Raw genomic sequence first — 17,679 nt, 5'->3', positions numbered from 1 at the left:
GTGGAACTGAAGTGCATGACTTTCCTGAAAAGTTGCTTTATGAAATAGAGGAGAAAGCTGATACAAATCCTAGGAGCAATAAGTTTGCGAGATTTGGGGACATGCCCTGTCGATGCTCCTGTTTCACTTCATCTGGCCATCTAAATGCTGGGAGTGAAATGTTTCAGAAAGCAGCTTGTAGAGAGAATTCTGATGATAACTATTTATACTGTCTGACTGCTAGAGATATTCAACAGGAAGAATTAGAATACTTCCAAAACCATTGGGTAAAGGGCTAGTCAGTAACTGTTCATGATGAGCTTGAAATTACTTATGGCCTAAGCTTGGAGCCAATGGTTATATGGCTTGCATTGCGAGAGAAGTCAATGTCTAAGGGTGCTTTTGAATTTAAGGAAATTGGTTGTTTGCATTGGGTTGGCGTGAGGTTAGTTTCAATATACTGCGCATGCTTTTAAGTCGAGTTTAAGGCATGTTTCTTAATAGTAAGAGTGAGTGAATGAATCTGTGGCTGTCATTTACTCTCTATTCAGGCTTGGGCCTTGTTCTATTGCAATGCTGTTAAATGCTGCATCTCTTATAGAAAATTGCCTTGGATATTGGCCTCCATAATTTCCAAATATCTTATTTATGTATAAACTGCAAACACATCCTTAAGTGATCATCTTTTATATCGTGTTTAACATGAACTAATACATTGACAGGAGTATGAAATTCGCTCTTCAATCAAATATTGTTTTTTGACTAGTGCATGAGTTTTTCAGGGGTTTTAAGATGAATCATAATATTGCTTTGATATCCATGTGTTAAAATAGATTTCTGTAGGAATGCTGACATGTATATGTACCCCTGGGAACAACGTCTGTGTAAAATCCTATGCATATGCACAGTTATAGTCTATTGTTCTTCTGTTAGTTCTTTGCTTGTCTTAAAAAAGGCCTTGGCAATTAAGGTTACCCAATTATGCAGCTGCCCTCTATGTATGTTTTGTGGCTATTCCTTCCCTGTCCAAGTGCAGTGTTTATATTGTTCATCATCATCTTTTTTTGCATAATTTCCAGCCATTCATTAAATTTGTCTAGAATATATTGGCCAATCCACTGTGCTCTGCTATTCTATGCACTCTAACTTGCGACACTCTGATGCATATTGGATATCCTGTAAGATGAAATAAATGGTCACCAGTTTTTCAGATAATGTACTGTGGGACGAGCTCATAGCAGTCAATGGCCTTAGATGCTTAAACTTAAGGACTGCCCCCCAACCAGTTTTTTTTAGCAGTTGCCACGCCACAAGGCTGAGATTCTCACTGCTTTCCCATTCCCAGAATATACAGATCCTAGGTAAGGTGCTCTTAATCTTTAACTGAAAGTGCCCAAGGATGTTCTGAAGCTAGATCTGGGGCAAAAACATTTATTGCTTATGGACTTCCTGGAGTGTTAGGAAGGGGTGATTCTGTCACAAAGCTTCATTGTGGCATTTCTGATGTGGTAAGTTGTTTGTTATCATAACTGATATTTTCTCTCTATGTGGCTGTGTGTCGATGTGTTTAAAAGTATGCAACTTCTCATGTTGGTAACTGGCATTTGGTGCTCTGTATTAGTGATATCAAACCATACATATCTAGCCTAGCTTGAGAAATTTTTTTCTCCCATTAGTCACCAAATTTAATTTCAGAGTGAATTCAATGATTTTATATCTACAAAAGGGGTTTGTTGTTTTCCTGTATCTTTTCCTTTTTTCTTTTATTTTTATTTTTAATATGTGGCAGAGTTAAAATTAAACAAAAAACTTCTATTTCTTGCGACTTCTTTGTTTTGATCATTGTTATATCTGCTCCTTCTGGTTTTAGATCTCTTGTGGGCATGTATTAAAAAAAGGTTTATATTTGTTGAACTGAATGATTAGATTTTCATTTTGTAATTATGTGATTATAATGCTTTTAATCTTAAAAAGTTGCATCAACATTTCCTTTTGGTGACTACGTCTATTGTTCATCTAACATGTTGCTCCATTTTAATCTGGAAATTTCATTGTCGTCTGATATTCTACTATTAATTCAAGTGAGTATTATGACACATACAGCAGAGATAGCCTTTCTGACCATCAGCTTTATAGGATAGAGAAGTTGAAAAAGAAATACCAAGATCAAGATTTACGAGGACGACTTTATACCATACAAACAGATCCAGAAGAGAGCTCCACAAAATCTCCTGTGGAATCTGTAACAGAAAAACATGATACTAACTCAAATATCACCTTAACTGCTAGAGAAAATAACCCTATTCAGACTTCCAATACTAAAAATATCCTCCCTCATTATGCGCAAGCCAACAGTATGTATGATATCTGATAGCTTCCTTGATGAGCAGAAAATAAATTCTGGATGTATATATAAATCTTGCTGTAAGACATAGATGTTAAAGCTGGAAATGCCATGGATGTTCGGAGAGACACCGATGCTGGATTTTCTGATTCTGAAGCTGAAAGAGGTGAAACTGCTTGCTCTTGTGATCCAAATACAGTAACAAGTGTTTTATCTGCTGCTAAAGCTGGGGACAATGAAGACCCTAACGCTTCACCTGGTGAACAAGAGAGACGATGGCTATTCCAAATGACCAGCAGCTTGCTCAGAATGAAGATTTGAAGGAGCAACAAAGAACTAATTGTCATGTACCTGATGAAATTTGTTCAGAGTTGTCTATTAATGAACTTGTGGATGAACCTGTTGCTTTGCAAGCATTAGTTGGTGATTTAGAAGAGAAGGAAATGGGACAAATAATGCTGTAATTTGAATGATTAAAAAGATCTTGGTGGTGAACAAATAGATTGAGGTATTGTTTGCCAATCTCAGCCCGCAATACATGATAGCAATATGCCTGCAATTAGGACTTCTTTTGCAGAGTCTGTGACTTAAGTCTGTTATTGTTTTGGCATATGCCTGATTTTGCTGTGGTATGACTGGTGTAGAGTTTCTTTGTAAATCTCCTTGTATGAAATTATCTTTGTAAATTTTGGATCCACTAGCCATGTTCTGGTCTCTGTATCTTTGTTGGAATGCATTATTGGACAATTCCCAAATGGAAAATTATCACATTCTATTTTGAAATCCATATTTATAGGTATCTATACATATAAATGCCTGCTTACATTAGAAATGTTACTTGTTCTGCATTTTGAAATTCATTTTTCCTACTTGTCCAAACTCCTGAAATAGTTTCTTATCATGGCGAACATGATCCAGGTAAAGAAAATGACTCTCGATGCACTCAATCAAGTCATCAAAGTAAAAAAAAAAAAGACTGTAAATTCGAACCAGTGAGTTGTATATATCTCTACACATTTCCTTTTTATTGTATTAACAAAGTTTGCTGCAATATGAGGTTCCCTTTATAATATTGACCCCTCTAATTAGTTTTTGTTGTTCAGAGCACATGTTGTGACTTTCAAGCTTTCTTGCCCTTTTACATTTTCTTTGATGATTTTCTATATGTTAATTTTAAGGAGCATTCTTGCCTGACTGATTGCTCCCGTGATTCAGATAGAACTCCAAATGCTCCTTGGAGCTGTTAGTAATTAGATTCTTCATATGAAGTAAGCGACGCGCAAGTCTTTTGAAGTTCTTTTTTTTTTTTGGTATACTGGTAGCTTACACTAGTCTTGCATGAGCATTGTCTACTGAGTTAAGGGACAAAATACTCCACAAGGGTGGAGGGATGGATATAAAGCGGGTCCAGAGACACTCTTCAGAATGATGAGCAGTAAAGGAGGTGACCCAGTCAGCAGCTCTATTCGCCTTCCGGAATACATACACAACCTGGAAGACATCACATTCCTGCAGTAGCTGTCAAGCGTTCTCTAGAAGCAGATGGTCGAATATCCCCGGCCCCTCTTGTAAAATTCACTTAACCACCTCCACTGAGTCCCCCTCTAGGATGATGTATATGGCTTCTAGAACTCTCCTCGCATAGAAGACACCCTCCCAAGCAGCTCTTAGTTTCGTACCCGGAACTAATGACTCGAAGGTGCGCCGCCCTCTCCCCGCAATCAGCTTGGACTCGTGATCCCTAATTACAAAGGCAACATCCGTGCTTCCTTCGCCAACGAACAAACTGACCTTAAGGTGGCCGAGAGCTGAAGGCTCCGAGGATGAGGACATACCTAGGCGCTGTAGCAGCAGAGAGAGAGACCTAGATGTCCCTTGCCAACCTAGATGAAACGGTCATTCTAAAGTTCTGCATTGGGTTGTTAATTTCCTGAACTTGCCATTCTTCATTCTTTTCTCTCTCTCTCTCTCTCTCTCTTGCCTATAAACCAAATTACAATCAAGAGAGTGAAGATTATCATTATTAGATTGCATTCAAGTTGCATGAAGACAATGTCTATGATTACGTAAATTCCAGCCAGCAAAATTTTGTTTCTCCACAATCACCATTCTTCTGCGACATGTCTGGTGCGACCGGCGACCCCCCTGCATTTTTACTACAAACTGAATTCCTCTTAAATCCTTATGACCATGGCTAGGCCAAGCCCTCCCCAGTGCCGGCGTCTCATGTCTTCAAGAGACTTGGAAACCTGATGTGCTGCACCATGCTGCCCAAGACTGGCTGTTGCTGACATCTTCTTTGTTATCTTTGTGTACATCACTACCGAGTGTCTCTCTTTTCTTTTTTTTAATTTAGGGGGGCAGTTCATATCACTCGGGTACGAATACACTGAATAAAATTAGAAACAAAACGTTCCGGAGTGCCCTAGCCAACTCCCCCTCAGTCGTCCACAGCGTATCTACCGCATGGTTGGTCGCGTAAGCAGCAACCCAGTCCGCGGCCTCGTTTGCCTCTCTATATATATGTTTCGTCTGGACTACCCAGTGTCCCAGCTTCTCCATCATGCAGTTCGAGCAATTGCTAAGAAATCCGAGTAAAGCAATTGCTGAAACAACCACGTTCAATCTCGAGGCCACTAAAGTGGGTTTCCATATGAAACTGCATGCTAGAGACTGGCAGAAGAGCAAGGGGCCTGGAGAGGTGGCGACTGAGGTGGTAATACTAGACTAGGTGGTTCTGCACAAAGTGGAGATCAAGGGAATAGAAATGCGATGCATGATACATGGAATCAAATCTAGAGTTCTTATTAGTTTAAGTTTTGTTTGATTTGTAGATGATCTTTGCTGTATTTAGAGTGTGGTGGAAGTGAGACATGGATTCTTATTCATGGTAGAAGTTTGTAAACATGGAAAGTTAATGGTTGTTTTAGGAATATATGGATTGTACCAAATAGGAAGAGATTGAATAAATAATTTGGTCTGAGGGTTTTCTGCTATTTTGTCCTGATCTTGATGTCTTGATGGCCTGCTTTCAATTGCTATTTTGTCCATGTCGGATGTTATGACTGCATGGTATGCTAGGGCGACCCCTGTCTACCAAATGGTGCTGTAGTGTGATGTTAAAGTTAATAGGCTGGGCTACATGAGTTTGATGCCTTAACAAAAATTTATCAATTTTTAGTGGCAACAGTGTTAAAAGAAGGGAGAAAGGATAGAATTGATCATGCATTTTGATCTTTATAGGTTTTATGTGTTTATGGTTCTATGATTTTATATTAAAGGAAAAAAAAGGGTATGATACCATAGCAAATTCTATGGAGAGAAAAGAAAAGATATATACGATATTCCGGGTAGAACGGCTCAGTAATATTTGATTTTCACTATGTGTTATGGCCAAAACATAACGAGAGCAGCCACGAGTAAACTGAACTTTCATTTTCAAGTGATATTTGGTTGATGCACTAGTGTGGGTAAATCAAAAACAAACCAAACCTTCATCTTTTCGAAATTTAGGGTTTGGACTAGGTGCACTAAAAGGTGATGGTGACTAGAAGAGAAATATTCTCACTCTTTAGAATCTTAAAACATAAATAATTCTTTGCCAATTTGTCCTTATTGGTTTTATAGACATTATTTAAGGATCCTTCAAAATGCTTGAAATGCTTATTAAAATTTGCTGCCTTATCAATTAGGATGCGATCTTCACGAAGTGGTTCTGTGATTATTTTCCATATTAGAACTCGAAAGGTCTAGAGTAATAACTCCTAGTATATAGTTATTAACTTATTTACGAATTTTAGATCGGGTGTAGCCTCCTCCCACATCTTGGCTGCATCTTGAACTTCAGAGCTAGCATCCTAATAATGTGCAACAATCTCCTCCAAATACGATGCATCTTTTTCATGATCGAGAGCTATGCATACTTGTAACATCTAGGAGAGCTCTCTCTCACACACAATCTCTTCTTTTTTTTTTTTGGGGTGAAACGGCTGCTCCCACTACCCTAGCATGAGCACAGCTAGCTACATCAGCATTAAGCAAACAACACAGAACAAAAGGAACAAAGACTGTTGCGTCCAAAGAAGGTCTGAGGAGTGGTGCGCAATGAAGGAGGCGACCCATTTAGCAGCCTGGTTCGACTCCTGCAAGACATGCCTTTGGAGAACCCGGCACTCCTGTAGCATCCGATGAATGCCGCCCAGAAGCGGGTGCTCCACCTCCTCCCGCCCCTCCTCCCTTAGACGCGCCATCAGGGAAGCTGAATCTTCCTCCAAAACGATGCAACCAGCCTGCAGAATATATCTCACATAAGAAAGCCCCTCCCAGGCAGCCCTAAGCTCCGCCCCAAACGTCGAGGCCTTGAAAGAACGGCGTCCACCTGCTGCAATCAGCCTAACGCTACGATCTCTATCTCTTAGCACCATGTGTTTGACAACTATTTTGTTTGTTTGGCATTCCAATACGACATTCCTTGTTTCTACGAATGAGAGCCCTCCATTTCCAAGATGGTAGTATGGTGGGCACATCCAATCATATACTTTGTTTGCTTGCGCCTACATCACAACAATGGTGTTTCTTTCACTATCTCCTCATATCAAATTCCAAATGCATCTCCGCCATCGAACCCTCCCTTTCTCTTTTCTTCTCATGCAACTTCTCTCCAACAACCATGCGTCCAACAATCATCTCCGCTTCTCTTACCACAACTATCTAACATTAGCCTATCTATATAACACAATGCATGTTAGAGAAAGCACGGTTGACGAAGACCCTCCATCTAATTAGATATGCTTCTTATCTTTCTTTATTTTTTAACAAATTCTGCTTCAGATTCTACTCCTCTTTCTCTTTTAAAAATAGAGGAAAAAAGTTCAGCTAAGATGAATCGTAATGGCAAGAAACCATTTCCATACCCTATAATCCGGCAAGAGACGGTATAAAGATAGTAGTCCGCTTCAGTTCAGCCCAGGTTGGTTTCCTTCCAATCAACGAGCTCGGATGTCGGATCCAGCAGTCCGCACTCATCCGACACACGGGCCAAAATTCGCAAACCGCGCCAAGCGCCCACGCGCGCGGCGAGGGACGATAACTCGTACCTCCGGAACACCAAAAAACCCCAGCGGAACACGCAACGCGCGGGCGGGCGGGCGCTCCCCCGAAACCGGCAGCCCCGCCGCTGGTTTTGGCTCTCCTCCCAAAGCCGCGGGCGCCTTCCGCTGTCGTAAACCATCGCGCTCCCCCTCCTCCCCCCCTACCGCCGAACGCCACCCCCTTCCCGAGCCCGTTTCCCATGCATTAAATTTGCGTTTCCTGTGCAAGCCAAGGCGAGAAACTGTTTTGGACCAGACCTTAGTTGTTCCTTTCTCTCTTCTTATATATATTCTCTCGCCATCCATCCAACTCTTTTCTCTAAGTCTCTTTGTACCGTCAGGCAAAGACTCGTCCTTTTCGTTTCCCTTTCCACTGCCACCGGTCTTTTTCCTCTGTGGCGGGACGATCGGGTTTCAAAACCCGGGGTTTTTCGGCGAGAGAACCGGGTTTCTGGGGGAGGGATGGCGGGCGGGGAGCGGGCGGGGACGCCGCCGGCTGAACGGCGGTGCAACCGAAGCGACGGCAAGTCGTGGCGGTGCAAGAACTGGAAGAAGGAAGGCGTGAGCCTCTGCGAGGCTCATTACGAGCAGCTGGTCAAGAAAAGTAGGGTTAGGGTTTCGTCGAGGGATGGGGAGAGCGGGGACGGGCGGAGCGGCCGGCGGAGGAAGAGGAGTGATGATAAGATATTCCGGCCGCCGGCGGCTGTGGTTGGGGGAATGTTCATTGGAAGGGATATCCAGATGAGGGAAAGGAAGCCGGTGAAGCCGATGGTGGTGGACGACTTCGGAAGCGACGAGGAGGACGAGGAAGACGGACTCGCGAAGGTGAGAGAGCGATTTCTTGCAGTTAATCTGCGATCTTTTCGTTGTTTTTCGGCGCAAAATTCGATCTTTTTTGTTTTCCTTTGCTTTCTTTATCTTTTTCGGTTCTGGCGAGCTTTAGGGGCGACTTCTTGCAATGTTTCGAGGTTTTTCTCTTGCTTTATTGGAGAAAGATTTGATCCTTCCCGTTTTCGTTTCTTGCTGTTTTCGGTCTGGAGAAGGCAAGGAGCGATTTCTTGCAGGCTTTCGAAATTTATCGACTGTTTTCTCGTACAAAAATTTATCTTTTTGTCTTTTTTAACATACGGTGGTGTGATGAGGATTAGGGCGACGAAGAAGAGGAAGAAGACAAGGTTTTGAAGGTGGGGAAGAAGCGAAAGAGGAGGCATTGGAAGAAGGAGGGTAGGAAGGGGAGAAAGGCCAATAAGGAGGATTTGGAAGCCGGGTCCTCTTCTGTTGCTAGGGTTACGAGGAACTCCAACAAGGTTTCAGGTCCTGAGAAAAATTCTGAGGTAATAAATTCTCTCCCCTTTTGGTTGGGCGCACGACTTCATCCCTTTGGTTTGGTTGAATGCAGTTAATTGATGGTATGTATCTTCCTGTTTTAGGGTTCTAAGAGGAAGCCACTGACAGGGGAGGATGCCCTAATGTGCCACCAATGCCAAAGGAATGATAAGGGAAGGGTAGTATGGTGTTTGAAGTGCAAAAGGAAACGCTTTTGTGTACCGTGCATGACTCGCTGGTGAGTGATGATCCTTTCCCCTTCCTTCTTTATCTATTCATTCTTCTTGTAAATGTATGTTTTCTTCTGTAGGTTTTAACCTTTAAAAGCTCTTCATCCCACTTTTACTATAAACCTCAATATTTCTCTTTTGCTCTTTTGCTATTCCATGTTTCATCTGTTTCTTTTTTTAAGCATAGGAGTTTCATCTTCTTCTATAAACTCTAATCACTTTCTTTCTGATAGGGCTGAATTGTTGAAATGTGTAAATTTTATCCTGTTATAATTTGCATCATTAAGGAATATTTTCTATTCTTCCAAATTGTACTGTTTTTTTGACTGTTTAGAAGATTGTATGGAGTTAGCTGATAGATATCTTTTTGCTGCAGTAGTGAGATATTCAGTATTTCATAGCATAAAGTGAAAATTGCAAGCTTGAAAATATAGATGTTGTATTATGTTTATGCATTCTCCTTTTTGATTTTTATCAGGTATCCTCATTTATCAGAGGCTGAATTTGCAAAAGAATGCCCATTTTGCTGCAACAATTGCAATTGCAAGGCATGCTTGCGTATGAAAGGAGTTTCTGAGGTCTGCTTTTGGTATTTGGAATTCTTGATCGTTGTTGCATTCAGTTCTCTACTTATGTAATCGTATCTGATGACACACTCTCTATGTTGACTTTAGCCTCCTAAAAAAAAGATTATGAATGCTGACCGAGTCCAATACAACTGCTATATTGTACGCTTATTGCTGCCATGGTTGAAAGAACTACGACGAGAACAGATGGCAGAAAAGGAAATTGAGGCCAATATTCGAGGTATCATTGCCGTAAATTGGATTTTAAGTTGTATACCTTTCCATCCATTATCTTTCATCTGATCTTTCTCCCCTGCTGCTGCATTTTTCTCCCGACCAGGTTTGGCATCGACTGAGATAAAGTTAAGAAGAGCTAACTGTCAAAAGGATGAACGCGTATACTGGTAAAACTCTTTTGCTCATCAAGGTTTTTTAAAACCATAGATCTCGGCCATCTTGTTGGATGGCCAGTGCCGATCTGAACCTACATTGTGGTTTCTCTTGGCCAAAATGGGACACTTGGAAAAATATATGAGGTTTGGATATTTCCATATCTTGGCTGATACTATGGAACTTAGATATCTAAATATTGGCCAATACTGGTAAATCCATGATTACATACTATTCTTATTGCATAAACTTAAATGTTTAATAATTAAAAATGCGTAATGCTTGGGGCCCTTGTCGGATGGACATGAAGAGTTCTTCCTGCCACGTGGCTTGAGGGGATTGGCATGATTCTCAGGAATTTGCATGATGTGCAGAAGTGGATTAGATTTTAAGTTGCCAAACTAGCAGTAGGTGGGCCTGAAGAACTTTCCATGTACACTAACATATTCCACAAAAGCATTTATGTTAAATGTTAATTTAAGATTGTAAAGATTGATTAGGAAATTTCATCTGCGATATCAGTTATATAGTATCGTTGAGCCTTTAATACTTCCTCTCTGATTTCCCCACTGTGGAAACTTTGCTCTTCATAAGTAGTAGGCTCTGCCTGTGGTTAGGTTAAGCCTTATAAAACCTGATTTCTGAAATTGTTTTGGAGCAGCAACAATTGCAGAACCTCTATTGTTGATTTCCATAGAAGCTGCCGTCGCTGTTCATATGACTTATGCCTTAGTTGCTGCCGGGAGCTACGTGAAGGTCGCATACCTGGTGGTGATGGGACAGTAATTTTGCCATATCCAGACAGGGGTAAAGATTATGTGCATGGGGGTTCTCCTCGTCGTATGAATAAAGGTCAAGGGAAGAGGAAAAAAAGTCAAGAGAGTTCTTTAGACAATCGGGTCGCTATCTCTAGAGATAGCATGGCTCGTATGAGAGAATGGAAAGCAAATAGTGATGGCAGTGTTCCTTGCCCGCCAAAGGAGATTGGGGGCTGCGGTAGCTCCCTCTTGGAGCTGAAGTGCATGTTTCCTGAAAAGTTGCTTTCTCAGTTAGAGGAGAAAGCTGATGCAATTGCTAGGAGCAATAAGTTTGCAAAATTTGGGGACATGTCCAGGTCATGTTCCTGTTTCACTGCATCTGGCAATATTAACACTGGGAGTGAAATGTTGCGGAAAGCAGCCTGTAGGGAGAATTCTGATGATAATTATTTATATTGTCCAACTGCTAGAGATATTCAACAGGGAGAACTGAAGCACTTCCAAAACCACTGGTTAAAGGGAGAACCGGTGATTGTACGTGATGTACTTGAGCTTACTTCTGGCCTGAGCTGGGAGCCAATGGTTATGTGGCGTGCATTACGAGAGAAGACAAAGTCTAAGGCTTCATCTGAGCAGCTTGCAGTAAAGGCAATTGATTGTTTGGATTGGTGTGAGGTTAGTTTTGATATCTCATAGATGTTTTTGATGTTAGGAGATGTTTCTAAAGAAGTTTCATTGAATACACACGACTTTGGTCTTGTCCTTGTTCTATTAAAAGAGTTGTAGAATTGTAGAACGGTGCATATGTTTTTTAATATATTTTCTTTGCATCTCGACTTACAGAGCTTTCCAAACTTCTTAATCATGTATATGTAATTGACTCATCCTTAGCTGAATGACAATTTGTGCCATTGTGTTAAGCATGAGCTAAAACTGCTATGGTTGTAAAATCTACTCACAGTGAAGTATATTTTGAGCAGTGTATGAATTTTGTTGATTAATTTAAATCCTAGAAAACATTTGAATGAATTCTGAAGGAATGTTATTTGGTAATGCTCCATTCAGATGGAAATGTACATGTACTTATTGCAGTAAAGAATCTTTGAAGAAACTTTTGTGGATATGCGGTTGCAATTGTCTGCAGTTAAGGAATGTGTGCTCCTTGGTTGTTCATTGTTTACATAGGATAAAATGGCCTATCTGATGACTATCATGCAAGCAGGCAGTTGCCTATGTCTATTTTTGAGAGCCATGTATTCCTTTGTTTGATGTGTTTTTATCATCCTGTATAATTTTTCATCAGTCTAATGTAAGGAAATGTGTTGGCAGACTTGCCTACTGCATGCCGGTGTTTTATGCTATCTGTCTAACTTGAGAATCCCTGATGCGTATGTTGTCTGTTGTAGGTTGAGATAAATATTCACCAGTTTTTCAGAGGATATACTGAGGGGCGAACTCACAGCAATCAATGGCCTGAGATGCTAAAACTCAAGGATTGGCCTCCAGCCAGTGCCTTTGAGGATCGGTTACCTCGCCATGGTGCTGAGTTTATAACTGCTTTGCCATTCCCAGAATATACAGATCCTAGGTATGGTCCTCTGAATCTTGCAGTGAAGCTGCCTAAGGATGTTCTAAAGCCAGACCTGGGGCCCAAAACATATATTGCTTATGGTCTTCACCAAGAGTTGGGCAGGGGTGATTCCGTAACGAAGCTTCATTGCGATATGTCTGATGCGGTATGTATTTTGTTTCAATAATTAATATCATGTCCATCTGTGGCTTTATTTTTGGTAAGTTGATATAAGTAACCTCATGTTGATAATTGACATTTGGTTTTCTGTATGAGGTGAATACATATATAGCCTAACTCAACCACATGTTTGCACAATAGTCTCAAAATCTGATTTCAGAGCTTTTAAGGATACATTAGTGCCCCTGGCTTTACTGATTTGATATCCCCTGACAGGTTATGCTCCTGCAGTATTAAACATTTTACTTTTTTTGTTTTTTGTTGGGAAAGTGTTGAAAAGCTAAACCAGAAACATCTGTTTGTTGTGACCATCATTTTTTGGTGTCTATTGTTTTTGGCTATCATCTCTTGATCTCCGGAATGACCTACAAAATCATGGGCTCTAATTATTGAATTTAATGATTAGATTTTCTGCTTGCTGTTCTTTAATATTATTAGTACATTAGATTAAACTTTTTCCCATTACGTTTGTTGTTGAGCCTGTGTTCTAGATAATTTCACTAGTTTTTGTCTCGCATATTACTCCATTTTAATCAGGAAATTTTTTTAATGCCTGATATTTAATTGCTTACCCAGGTGAATGTCTTAACACACACAGCAGAGGTGACCCTTTCTGATTATCAGCTTTCTAAGATAGAGAAGTTGAAAAAGAAGCACAGGGATCAAGATTTAAGAGAACAGATTTTTACCACACGAAAAGATCCAGAAGAGAACTCATCGTCATCTCCAGGGAAATCTGTAATGGAACCTCCTGATGATAAGTCATATGTCACCTTAACTGCTGGGGAAAAAGACTTCATGCAAACGTCCAATTTAGAAAATGACCTTCATCATCCTGTTCAAGCCAACAATATGCTATGCGATAATTCTTTTGGGGAGCAAAAAATAAATTCTCTCTCTCTAGCTGAATCTCATGTGAAAGATTCAGATATTAAGATTGGGGATGCAATGGATGTTCAGAAAGATGCTGATGCAAGCTTTTTTGACATTGAAGCTGAAATAGTTGTTACACATGATGAACAAGAGGGACAAAATGGTTGTTTATCAAATAACCAAAAGCTTGCTCAGAATGAAGATTTGAAAGGACGTCAAACAACTGAAGATGATAGTCAAGCAGATGATGGAATTTGTCCGAAGCTTTCTGTGAACAAGTCTGTTCTGGAAAGCATCAAGTTGCATGCATCAGCTAGTGAATTGGAAGAGAAGAAAGTGGGTCAAATGGCTTCTTCTAATTTGAATGATGAAGGAGCTCTTAAAAGTCAAGCGATGGGTCAGGTGAATATATGCCAAAATGAAATCCCGCATTCTGCAAAAATCTGTGATGATCTAAAAGAGACTGTGGAAGCTCATGCTAAGGATCCATCAGTGATTAAATCCACATCCGATTTGGTTGGCATTCAGTCATGTGCTGTTGCTGATGGAGAATTTCCTATATCTGAATCCTCCTTGAAAGAAACTGGTCAGTCGCAGATATTGGCTGTGATAAATGCTGGAAATGGAGTTCGGGAGGAAGGATCTGATCAGGATACTGGTGTCAAAGCTGAAGCAGGTAATGATGCTTGCCAAACTGAGCTGCATGGTAATGGCAATTGCCCTCCATGTGCTGTTAAAACTGAAAGCAATGGAGTCTCTTGCTCTGAAGGAGTCGATCAAGGAGATGATGCTAGTCAGTTTTCCAGTAAAACTGAAAATGATGAAGTGCGTAATTCAAATGTTAAGGATGATGATGAAATGCTTGTGGTTAAGACAAAACGAGGTCAAAAGAAGAGGGGCAAGCCTGCTGATCTTGGAAAGAAGCCGGGCAAGGTAGTACCTGGTCAAACTTCAGGGGAAATTCGGAGCGAGGGAGGAACTGTGATGCTATCTCCTAATCTCTTACCAGAAAACAAATCTGGTAATGATGTGGAGATGCAAGCTGAGAGTAACAATCATAAAGTTTCTGAAGGGCCAGATGAGAGAACAAAAAAAAGAGGTAGGAAGAAAAAGAGGGGGAGAAAGGCTTCCTTTTCTGGTCAACGAATGAAAAGAGAACTTGATTCTATTACTGTCAGCACTGAAACCACTGAAGATCCTGATGGTTGTCGAGTGGGGGAAGTTTCAGATTCAAAAAATGGTGCAGAGGTGAAGGAACCTGGAGGTTCAGATAATGTAAGAGAGCACCAACCTGCTGTGTCTGGTGATAGTGTAGAGCAAAAAGAGCAGAAGCAGCCAGAAGGTGGGGCTTTGTGGGATATTTTTCGAAGAGAAGATGTTACAAAACTACGGGAATATCTTAAAAAACATGCTAGAGAGTTCAGGCATGTCCACTGTTCTCAAGTTGAACAGGTAAAAACAAGCCAGTATGCACAGTATCATGTTGTATTACACTTCATCTTCCTTTTTGCATTGTAAATAACTTCAATTGTCTGTCATAGGTGATTCACCCTATTCATGATCAGTCTTTCTATTTAACCTTGGAGCATAAAAGGAAGCTTAAGGATGAATATGGTCCGTTAATCTTACACTAATTATGGAGACAATGATAGCCTTGTTGGTTATCTGTTATGTATTCGTATTGCTATTTGAAGGCATCTAGATTTAATAATCTTGGATTCATTTAGGAATTGAGCCCTGGACCTTTGAGCAAAAGCTTGGCGAGGCTGTCTTTATCCCAGCAGGATGCCCCCATCAAGTTAGAAATTTGAAGGTATGCTTCTCTTTTATTCACATGACAAGTGGATTATTTTGTTATTTATAAACTATTTATTCTGACCAACTCCAACAGTTCACGCTTGATTCACTGTTAACTGCAATTTGACATTTTTTTTCTCATGAACAGTCATGCATAAAGGTTGCTCTGGACTTTGTGTCTCCTGAGAATGTCCGTGAGTGCATTCGATTAACAGAAGAATTTCGTGTACTTCCAGAAGAGCACAGGGCTAAGGAAGATAAGCTAGAGGTTTAGTAATTCGGTCCTATGTTTCCCAATAAATCCATACTTGTGCTTTTTCATGCTTTTGTTAAATTTGTTTGTTGTTATGCATATTGAAGATTTTGTTCAAGTTCCTGTAATGGTTTCTAACTTTATTGAACATGATCCAGGTTAAGAAAATGGCTCTTCATGCATTCATACATGTTGTCGAGGATTTAAAAGCCTATAATTTTAAACCAGGGTGAGTTTTTCATATCCCTGCATTTTTTGCTTTTAACCAAGGTGAATTTAAATCCGTTCCGGTGCCTTGCATGGATGTCCAATCATGACTAACTTGTGGTTCTTTTGGATCTTGAACATGACCGACATTATGGTTCAATGCTTTGAGCAATTAAATGTGTTGCTTTCAAAAAATCTTGAAAGGATATGGCTTTTTATGGGCACCTTCACTTGTAGCATACTAGGTCATTCTACTGGAAATGGTTACGAAATCTCATAACTTATAATTCGCTGTGCTGTATCAGGCCGAAGGCTGAATCTGAAGAACCTATAGTAGAATCTGAAGATGAAGAGAAACGAATGATGGAAACAGATCCGTCGCAGGAAATTGGAGACCCAACTGGGTCAGCATCGCAGGATTTAAAGTCATCTCAGCCATTGCCAACTTCATCTTCTGATGCTGATGGCTAACTGTAGGACAGTTGTTGACCTGATTTTGATTTATCATTCTGGAAATGGCATTTATGATAGCCCGCACAGCAGTATACTGGTGTTTTGTTGTTAAGTAATCTGGGATGGACATATCCCCTCAATTGGTTCCTCTTCTTTTGCAGTTTGTAGTCTCAGTCTGTTGTTGTTTTGGCCTATGCCACATTTTGCTGTGGGACGACAGATGTAGAGGCTTTTTGTAGAGCTCCTTATATGAAATTATCTTGTAAATTTTGGATCCACCGGCGGCCAGCCATTTGCCTTGTGTGTATGTGTTTATTAAAGCACATCGTTTTGGACCGTTCTCAAATGGAAAATTGGCTTTGAGTTTATTTTGAAGTTCTATTCTGCCAACACTTATCTATAATTTTTGAAGGATCAATCTTTTGATTTGATGATATTCGATGAGGTGCAAAACTGTAATGCCCTTTAGTCTCTGCAAGGGGGTGATGGAAGGTAGCCATCTCTTATTCGGTAACGGCGGACTACAGCACCGGACTTATCCTGTGAGGTACTGACTGTCCGAAGGATCAGAAAAAACAGATTTTACTTTCATTGATGTATGTATTGTGTGAATATGCTTCAGTGTTAACCTTCCTGAAGGTGCCTGAGGGTTTTGTATTGGAAGTGGTTCTGTGTTAATATCTCCCTGGTGAGTGTGGTTTTGGGTCCAGGTTGACCTCAAGGGCATGAAAGTATGTGTTTTTCTGTTTCTGCTCCATTCATTCTATACAATGAGGAAGCTGTTGAAGCTAAGACAATTATTTATGTTGTCTAGCTGTCAGGACTGAACTTTGGTCCGCCGTATTGGTTCGAATCGAGCGGTAGCGTATCGGTATTCAGTATGCTAAAAAAATTTCATACCATTCTGACATACTGTTAGTGTGGCACCCCGCACTGGTACAGAGGCAGTGAATCTTAGTATGATAAAGATAGTTTTTGCCAAACCTTGAGCCTCAGACAATTGACATGTTGAGATGTTTGCACACTCTTCTACATCTCAGCAAATTTGCTTTACTGTGAGAGATTGGTCTTCTATTATTTGTGGCTCAGATATTGATTCGTATTTAAATTGTTCTCTTCAAAGTATCAGTCATCAAAACCCAAAAAACACTTATGTCTGGTCTGATGCGAATTTATATTATCAGCCTAAAGTCAATAATATCATTTTTGCTTTCTTACTTACTTGAGTTCGATCTGATAATAATAAACCAACCTGTGAAGAAATAATTAGATTCAGTTTACTGTATAATCTGGCATTTTGATACTTTAGCCTTCATTCATCAGCTATAATATCTAGAAAAAAACTAACATTTCGAGATGAGAAATACTGCACAGCTGAGTCCTGTTGGCTAAAAGATGCTTTGGTAATTTGGCATGCCACTGGCATTAAAAGATTGGTGAGATTTATCTGATTTATGCGATTAATGGTCTGATTATGTTGTAAAGCAGCAATTCCATCATATCAGGTTGCAAGGGCTGCTCCCCCTGCCATTTTTATCTTGAAATTATAGCTTTCCTTCTTGTCTTAATTTCTACGGTAATATACTAACGTAGAGACCTCATATTGCTTTAAAGGGAGGATTCAAAATATATATTTATTTTATCTATAAGGAAAATTTAATTT

General features: G+C 40.2%; 1 protein-coding gene across 1 annotated transcript; it reads left to right on the top strand.

Moving 5' to 3' along the window:
• Positions 1-7,438: 7,438 nt before the first annotated feature.
• On the top strand, positions 7,439-16,384 carry LOC103716776 (lysine-specific demethylase JMJ27-like). The gene is made up of 14 exons (XM_008804936.6): positions 7,439-8,238; positions 8,562-8,747; positions 8,844-8,977; positions 9,448-9,547; positions 9,644-9,776; positions 9,876-9,939; positions 10,587-11,358; positions 12,090-12,419; positions 13,010-14,758; positions 14,848-14,920; positions 15,034-15,119; positions 15,252-15,371; positions 15,515-15,585; positions 15,869-16,384. The coding sequence occupies exons 1-14, from the start codon at positions 7,876-7,878 to the stop codon at positions 16,032-16,034; spliced, it is 4,347 nt and encodes a 1,448-aa protein (XP_008803158.2). The 5' UTR covers positions 7,439-7,875; the 3' UTR covers positions 16,035-16,384.
• The last annotated feature ends 1,295 nt before the right edge of the window (positions 16,385-17,679 follow it).

This window comes from Phoenix dactylifera, chromosome 16 (genome assembly GCF_051530095.1).
Source record: "Phoenix dactylifera cultivar Ajwa chromosome 16, Ajwa_hap1_PhDact_Kaust_v1.1, whole genome shotgun sequence".
Taxonomy (NCBI): domain Eukaryota; kingdom Viridiplantae; phylum Streptophyta; class Magnoliopsida; order Arecales; family Arecaceae; genus Phoenix; species Phoenix dactylifera.
This window is presented reverse-complemented; position numbering and strand designations above follow the sequence as displayed.

Bases quoted from the DNA above. Each gene is read 5' to 3' on its own strand.
- LOC103716776 (XM_008804936.6), top strand. From the start codon at position 7,876: ATGGCGGGCGGGGAGCGGGCGGGGACGCCGCCGGCTGAACGGCGGTGC. The intron at 8,978-9,447 runs GTGAGTGATGAT...GATTTTTATCAG, and splicing joins GTACCGTGCATGACTCGCTG to GTATCCTCATTTATCAGAGG. The intron at 9,940-10,586 runs GTAAAACTCTTT...GTTTTGGAGCAG, and splicing joins AAGGATGAACGCGTATACTG to CAACAATTGCAGAACCTCTA.